This window comes from Pavona decussata, unplaced genomic scaffold (genome assembly GCF_977016875.1).
Source record: "Pavona decussata unplaced genomic scaffold, jaPavDecu1.1 SCAFFOLD_157, whole genome shotgun sequence".
Lineage (NCBI taxonomy): Eukaryota > Metazoa > Cnidaria > Anthozoa > Scleractinia > Agariciidae > Pavona > Pavona decussata.
This window is the reverse complement of record NW_028145569.1, coordinates 693,432-701,595: the sequence shown is the minus strand read 5'-3', so window position 1 is coordinate 701,595 and position 8,164 is coordinate 693,432. Positions and strand designations below refer to the sequence as shown.

The window sequence follows — 8,164 nt, the reverse complement described above, 5'->3', positions numbered from 1 at the left end:
GAGAAAAAAACATTGCTTGTGATTCAGTCTGGGAGAGCCCAAAAATTTAAGAGGGAATTTCTTTGATGTGAGTATAAATTGGTTTTTCTGAAGTACTTTTAGGAAAAGTGGAGACTATTCCAGATTGTATACCAGATCTTGAGATTCAGTTTACCGTTTATCGTCCCCTTATCTCAATAACGACCTGGCCAACTCTTTCTCTCTTTCGAACTTGGGAAATTAAGCTATTGACAGGCTTGAGAGGAAATAAAACAAGGTACTTGCACATGCGCTTGAATTGCTTTAAATTTTCCAAAATTAAGGTCTCCGACGAATTGAAGCAGTTTGGCAGTTAAACTTCTCGCTTCTGTTTTGTACACCATTTCCAGATTTCAATTGAACTATCTTTCAGAGGCGGAAAAGGAACCTTCAAATTCGAACGTGTACGTTCATTTCTTACAGTTGTTAGAAATAAAGACTTGAACTTCTCGAACAAACTGGAGAAATTCGGGCAGTTCGGCTGCGATCATCTCTGGATCCCAGTCCTCGCTATTGAGCAACCGCTCCCATTCTTCTCGTCCGAGGTGGATATCAGTCTGAAGAAGAAATAAAAGAAAATGACTCTGTTACGCCCGGTGACAATAATGGGTTTTCCAAACACCCCTTTTATCGTTTTACCGAAAACGCATCAAAGGCTTTGCGTCTACACTATCGTTTTCACAGCCACATTAAAACATTCGAATATTCGGATAGGATAGGAAATAGGATAGAAAATAGACATATACCACCTTCAGGTAATTAAAAGGCTCTTAGAGTGTACACTCAGTGTTAGGTGAATTAAGCAAATTTTCTTACCGTTTCTCTGGTTTCCTCGTCCTTAAAATCTCTGCACCAAGTTTTCTCTTTAGAAACAATCATGGTACACCCCGGGCGGGGGATGTAAAGAGTACGATGGGAACATCTCATATGACTAAAGAGATATCCCTGGGGTAGATCTTCATCTGGAAGGATTAGTTCCTCAGCCTCGGTAATTTTAAGTTGGCAAAGATACCGTGACAAGAGGTGTGTTGCTTCTTTTTCGTGGACACCGCTTGCCTTGGCAATAATATCGTCTATGAGACAAAACAGATCTTGAGTAGATAGAATTTAGACAACATAGCTTATCATGAAAGCGGAGTCTAAGTGAGGAAATTGTGGTGCAACGGGGTGGACCAATGCTGTGACAGTTATGTGACACACATGAGACATTGATGCGACCTTGAGTTTCGTACGACAAGAGTGCGACACAATTGCAATTTTGTCACAGAAGCGACAATGGTGTAACTGTGATGTGACAGTGGAATAACATAAATTTTACACACTACATTTCCGAGCTAAAATTTATCATCTCTCTCTTTTTCTGAAACAATCAAACGATATAGCTTAAACAGTAACATCAGGGCTCCTAATAAATTGCACGAAAAGTGACTTCATCGATCACGATGATGGACCAACATATTTTATAAGCTGAAATGGAAAAATACCACTAGGCGCGGACACAAGGATGTAAAACAGAGAACCCCTATGTGAAATTCACCTGTGAGTGCCCGTATGTTGATCCTACAATCGCTTTCACAGCCAGGAAAGAGGATATTAGCTTGAAGAAATTTTTTGGATCGTAGAACCAGCCACCCTCGACATCTCGCTCTGGTAGCTTCATCCTCAAAGCGCAACTCTTCCACGATATTCTTTACGTCGCTGAAAGGAATTGGTATATCCTCCAGTTTCTTTTTAAGTCCTTTTCTTGCTACCCATACCTAGTCACAACAAATAACACAAATTCATACAAATTTATCAAATACTAACAAACGTATGGCATTGTGTGCTAATTGGAACTCTTAGACTTTAAAGGGTTGACCAATCTGTGGGGAAAGTGAATGGATTTGGGGGAGGAGAGGAGGAGAGGGAGGGGAGAGGGGTCTTTATTACAAAATCTGTCATCCAAAGGGGAAATAAAATTACCCTGGCCAAAAGTGAGAAAAAATAAGATGGAATTCTCGTTCACTACGGTAGCCAGCCTGCTAAGTGCCATAAAAAGTTGTTGCGATGTTTTTTTCGCGACTTATCAGCCCCCCATCACTGCGGGATCAGAGAAACAACCCGTGCAAAATGTCGTTACCTTGGAGACATGTTTGTTTTTTAACTGGTTTCCATAGGGACTAAGGGATTTAGATTCTTGATCTCACCGGCGTAAAATTGACTTCGGTTTAAACACTGGCAGCGTAACTTCACGAATTGATAACATGAACGTCATATTGATTTATAGATTTTGTACGGGAAAAGAAAGAAGACTTTTTCAACTTCTGTAGGAAAACACACTTTGCGACACAATACTCTCTGAACCAAAATTCTATGCAGTTTCCCCATCCCCCCACCCCCACCTTGTTTGTTATAAATTAGCGAGGACGAGTACCTTGCAACGTATTGCTTGACTTCTTGGCGTTAAAAAGCTCAAGTCGTATCTCGCCACAAAATCCTCTTCCGCTGGTTCACCAAACGTTTCTTGTATCACTTGGTGATTTAGATCCACGCCTTCTTTGAATGCAACGGGCCACTCATTTCGTTTCTTCGAAGTTGCCTGAAGCTTTTTAGTTGCTTCATCAATGCTCCAGGTTTCGTCTACGTCAGCTGTAGAAATACATAAAAAAAAAATATCATATTTAGGGCGGCGGCGTGGCCTAGTGTTTAGAGCGCCGGACTTGTAATCCGGAGATCCCGCTCTGACCACTTGAATTTGTTTCACGGCACTGCTCCGTTTTCAGATCCAAGGCCACTCTTTGTAAATAGCCAACTGGTTTGCCTCCCAAAAGTTGGGATTTTAAACAAATGTTCTGTCCAGTTTGTGAACTTATTTCACTGATTTAGTGTCTCCAATTAGCGCTACAGTGCTAAATACAACACCCACCTTCGTCAGGGTCGCGGATTATCAGTGTTCCGAAGTGGCACCACATGTCTGCCTTGTGGTAGTTCTTTGAATCGATTTCCATTTTAATCTCTTTCAAAGATGCCAGAGCACTTTGTCTAAGGCTGTCATCGTAATTTGTCGAGTAATTCAGTCTGCACGCTCCCTGCAAGGTGAGTAAGTTGATCCATCTTCAACAGTTGTTGCTATCGGGCTTCTTGAATCTATGTCGGAGCTGAGCAGCAGTTTGTGTAATTATACTGATTTTCAAAAACTAATTAATAATTCATAAGCCCATTGCTCTATCAAATGATCGAGAATACATCACGTGCAGCGACTTTATATCGATAAACCTCCTCCTTATTAGTATGCGGTGTTTTATTAGCTGATAAAGCATTGCTGATTAGTATGCGGTGTTTTTCTTGTATGCTTATTTCTAACGTTTAGAAAAGCATCATTGATATGAACTCTACTGACACACGCTTTTCCAGGAACGTTTTTGAAGCCGTTCAAAAAACTCGCAGCACGTGTTTTATCGGGTCTAAAACCGCTCGGCTGCGCCTTGTGGTTTTAGACCCGATAAAACACTCCTGCTCGTTTTTTAAACATTGCGTACGCCACCAGGAGGTGTCATGAGGATGATTATGATGGTAGTAATCATGTGGGTTCTAGCTGCTATCTTGGAATAAGTAAACTGACCACAAAGTGTAATTATTTGGTCGCGACAGGCATAAAATAGGTAACATAAAAATGAACGTTTTTGCTCTTTATGATGTTATTGTGCCCTACTATGTGTAAGAGGTAACGAAAAAAACTGAACCAATTGCTAAATAGCGCGTCGTTTACATGCAAGCTCCACTGAGGGGGGACCTGCACCATTTGTAACGTCTAATATGGTTGGTTGGGACGACAAAAGAACGAACAACAAAACAATGTTCCCAACCCTACAAAACAATGCAGCTGCAGATTATCGGGGTCCACAGTGAAAATAGAGCTTCTGAGAGAGTGCAGGTGTACTGCAATTGAGAAGAAAAATGTGGACTGAAGTGTGAAAAACGAGAAAGAAGTGACAGGTTTGAATTGTCAGGTACAAACCTGAGGCTCTATGTCGTATTCATCAGCTGGTCTCAAGCGATACTGCGATCGTGCGCCGGCCAGGATCATACGTTGCCTTCCCTCCAGGGGTACCAGCCTTAGTTCACATTCCTCAGGAAGATTGCGCTCATCTATGTAAACACGAATCGTATTGGGCCTGACTCTTGTTCCAGCCTGACGATATGAGAAGAAAACAACTTCACAAGAATGATTTGGGGCTCTGTTAGTAGAATGGATACTCCAAAACAAGGCTGGACACCTTATGGTGTTTACACAATGGTAGCATTCTTAATCGTGATAGCCTTGACGTAGACGAGAATAGAAGCCCATTTGTTAGGCGGGGAACTGAGAGAATAGAGCGCCATTTAGGCAGGAAACATCCGCTTTTGTGGTTTAGCACTGATCCTCGCCTATTAAATTTGTTGTCATGTCTAACTCTGGGAAATAAGTTAAAAATTATAAATCTCGTTAGCTACCCTTCTTTGGCCTAATGGATATGAATAGGAGATATGAAGCAAATGACCCGGGTTTGAGGCGTACACTTATTCGATTTTATAAACTTCTTTTACCGTTTGAAGTAAGATTTTTGTTTTGTAAACATCAAGATTCCTGTGCTGTAAAAATCATGAGGTGTCCAACCTTGTTTAGAAGTATCCATTCTAGTAACAACCATTTCATCGAAATTATCCAGTAGTTGCGAAACTCACCACTCTGTTTTTTAATAGAAACTCAGCGTGTTGTACTTTCTTTTCAGCACCTGTTACGTACAGGCCGTGAGCTGGATTTCCTGTCACCTCTGCCCCAGTTAGCGTGCTAACGTTTCGAAGGTTGTCTCCACCCGGACCGTTAACTACCTTTGTAAACTGTCTTGGAATCTTTACTTGTTGACCGGGAGGGGTGTGGAATCGATTTCCTCCTTTGGGAATCTCAGCCTTTGAATTGAATACATTAGCCTACATTAGCATAAACAACAAAACAAGGTACAAATCCATGCACTCTATAAATATTATTAATTAATTAATTAATTAATTTATTATTCTTTGCTACCAAAGTTTTTAATAATACAATGAGAAAGTAAATTATTTAAATAAGGTTAAGGGGGAGTTCAAGGTGACTCCATACAGTTATTTGGCGCGCGGCGACTAGGTACTAAAATGGCGCGAGCGCGCTCAGTTTTCTTACTGATACGTGAATTTTCATTATGCTGGCGCGCGTAACAAGGCCAGTTTTAGCCTGAAAAGTAAGGCTATTTTAATGAGTTTTCCATGGAGAATTTTTCTGAAAATTGGCTCTATGTTAGGATTTAGCTGGTATTTGAACTCCAAAAACTCTTACATGGACAACGGCAATAAATGGCAAAAACGAAACTTACAGAAATTGGCCAAACGTATGTAGAGAATTTGTTTTGACTTTACGAGGAGATTCTTTGGAGTTTCTCTCTTCTTTACCCAAAAATAGGGAACTTTTACCGCGCGAAATTCGGACAAACCCATATTGAAAACTAGCTAGGAGTGAAGGCATCAGCAGATGTATCGTCCTCTGGTTGCCATGGAAACGGGATTTACCAATTGTAAGGGTGTTTTTAGCAAAGCATAAGGATTGAGGTACCGCGAAACTATGTTTGAACCTAGATATTTTTACAGGGCTGAAAGAACCAGAACATCACGAAAAATATATATCACTACCAGCGAAAACTGAAGAAATGGTATATAGCCACCTTCAGAATTAGAAGGAGGTCGCAGCTGGCTTTTGTATTTAAAAAAAATCATCCTATGACAACTGTGCCATCTGATGAGGCCAAACAATGACGAAATAGCTGCCTGCTACTTTCTGCCCGGGCGATATGGATGTGTGCATGCGTAAGGTACTGGACTTGGGTGATGACGTCACAGACTGAGTCGTGAGAATGGCTTAATATATGGACGACGAGCTAAACATCGGCTTATGCGAAAGAGAACTTTAAAGTCACTTACCGCCTTTTTAATTATAAGTTCTTTTGCGCGTGCTATTTGCTCCTCATTACCGCGGACCATAAATCCTGAGCGCTTGTCTTCAGACCGAGGACTTGTAACTTTTGCTCCAGACTGTTCTTGAATTTGTTTTATTGTATTTCCTTGCTTGCCGATTACAAAACCCATCACGTGTTCAGGAACAGGTACAAATTTGCAGCCCTGTTCTGTACTTTCTCTTCTGAGGTCGTCGTAAGTTGTCCTGCAAATTGTGGAAAATAAACAGTTCGCTGTTGATTGCTGTTAAGGAAGGTGCCTACTTTTGCTACTGCGCATACTTTCTGCGCATCTGGAGATACTCGGGTTTCCTATGGGTGGTGCCTACTAATACAGGGATATTTTTGCGCGGTTTAAAACTAAGCAGAGAAAGTAGAACTCAGCAAGTGCTCTTGGTATCCAAAATGAAAATTTGGGGTAACCATGCATTTTTCAGAGATAATAAGGCTTCAGTTTGGGAAAAAAAAACGCCATACATTGCTTTGTATTTTACGGCTTTTTAGAATAATTGTTGTTTAATTAACTCTAAAATATGCGTGGCTACCCCCCAATTTTCGTTTTGGATTCCAATAGTCCTTCCTAAGATTTGCTTTTCTCGCATAGTCATAAACCGCAGAAAAATACTTCGGTATTAGTAGGCACCGTCCTTAAGGTCTAAACTACATTACCTGAAATTAAAACAACTTTTTCCACGTTCCTTCTGGCCCGCAATTAGCATTGCGAAACAGAGAGCAACTTGAATACACGTGTCGCGCTTAATTAACAAATCGATCTTCGGTCAACTTTGCTCATTTACGTGATAGAAAGAGAAAATCGGACATCTTGAAAGCTATCGAGAGTGAGTTCCGAGTCAGCTCACTACAAAGCAAGCTTCAGTTCTTTGATTGTAAGCTGGTTAACTCGAATTTGGTGATATTTCCTAGTTTTCGCTCTAGCAATCAAAGGAACTACCTTTTTTTACACCCCCTTGCCATTTAATATTACCCATATTAAAATATATCGTGACATGATATCAACTGCGAAGGAAGCTTGCGTGACATATTAAGCTGGCTTCGTTTTCCTTCGGTTATGCTAAGTGTATCCTATTCTAATAGAAAATGATTGATTTTATGTTCGGCCAAGATATATCGAGCAAAACAAATGGTCAAAATGGAACTTACGTAGCTTTATTTTCATCAAAAATGACCGACTCTAAGGTTTGATTCCTGTGAATGAATCAGCAATTTTTAAAATTAAAGATTCAATCACTTTTGCATATTCAGTCATTCCAGCATATCAATAAAAGCAATTCTCAACCTTTCGTCTGAAAACAGTTTAGCTGTTAGATACCACTACATATCTAATGAGTTGAAGTAAAGCTGACCTGATCTAACTAACAGTCGAAACAATTCTTTTGTTTTTACAATCTGAGAATATATATGGTTAATATTGTTGCGGTTTCTCTGCGAACGCTGGATGTAAATTACATTTGTTGATGTTTACCTCCTTTTGCGTCCTTTCGTCGGTTTCCTTCGATTTTGATCCCTTCCTTCCATGGTTGCAATCTGTATTTTACATTTCCATACATTTCTCCGTGTAAAAAGAACTAAACTGACAACATTACAACACCATCGAGACGCTTAGATCGGCAAAACCGGAACTACTTCCGGTTTACACATACAGTAGTTACCAGTTTCCCATCATGCATAATAAATTAACTGGAGTGCATCTGACAACCATCACTGCACCTCTGGTTGGTTTATCAAATTTAATCTAATATCTAGTCAGTATCTAGTATTTTTCGTTCCCTCGTAAAATAAATAGATAGTATTCAGTTGTCTCAAGGGACTTCGAATCTTAGTAAATCTACTGCTTTAATAGCGAGGCGAGCTTCGAGCATGTGATGGTCGTGGTGAGGGAGAACTCTAAAGGCTCTGCTAGTAAGGTCCGAAGAGAGGTTTACAGCTCCAGGGCTCTCTTCGAAACAATGCAGGGTTCCAGGACTCCAACGAATCAGGATATCTAGTGCTACATGGCTTTTCACCAAGGCTCATTTTTGTCTGACCTCGAACAAGAGGAAGGCTTTGGGATCTGGGCTTCGCGGAAAAATCGGCAGAGCTCCAGGGCGCCAAAGAATCCCCCTCCTATTCCCCTTGGGACCGTA

The 8,164-nt window shown here is 40.6% G+C and overlaps 1 protein-coding gene across 1 annotated transcript; it reads right to left on the bottom strand.

The window, feature by feature from the left end:
* Positions 1-22: 22 nt before the first annotated feature.
* Positions 23-7,684, bottom strand: LOC146465076 (uncharacterized). Its single transcript, XM_085128933.1, has 9 exons — positions 7,504-7,684; positions 5,989-6,226; positions 4,723-4,947; positions 4,016-4,189; positions 2,924-3,086; positions 2,432-2,646; positions 1,556-1,775; positions 835-1,091; positions 23-575 (listed from the first exon to the last, which is right to left on the bottom strand). The coding sequence occupies exons 1-9, from the start codon at positions 7,554-7,556 to the stop codon at positions 429-431; spliced, it is 1,692 nt and encodes a 563-aa protein (XP_084985059.1). The 5' UTR covers positions 7,557-7,684; the 3' UTR covers positions 23-428.
* Between the last annotated feature and the right edge of the window lie 480 nt (positions 7,685-8,164).

What these genes read in the sequence shown, in the direction of transcription:
- LOC146465076 (XM_085128933.1), bottom strand. Translation starts at nt 7,556, where the DNA reads ATGGAAGGAAGGGATCAAAATCGAAGGAAACCGACGAAAGGACGCAAA. An exon ending in GTCAAGCAATACGTTGCAAG is followed by an intron (nt 1,776 to 2,431) that starts GTACTCGTCCTC and finishes TGTTGTGACTAG; the next exon opens with GTATGGGTAGCAAGAAAAGG. An exon ending in ACGAGGAAACCAGAGAAACG is followed by an intron (nt 576 to 834) that starts GTAAGAAAATTT and finishes TTTCTTCTTCAG; the next exon opens with ACTGATATCCACCTCGGACG.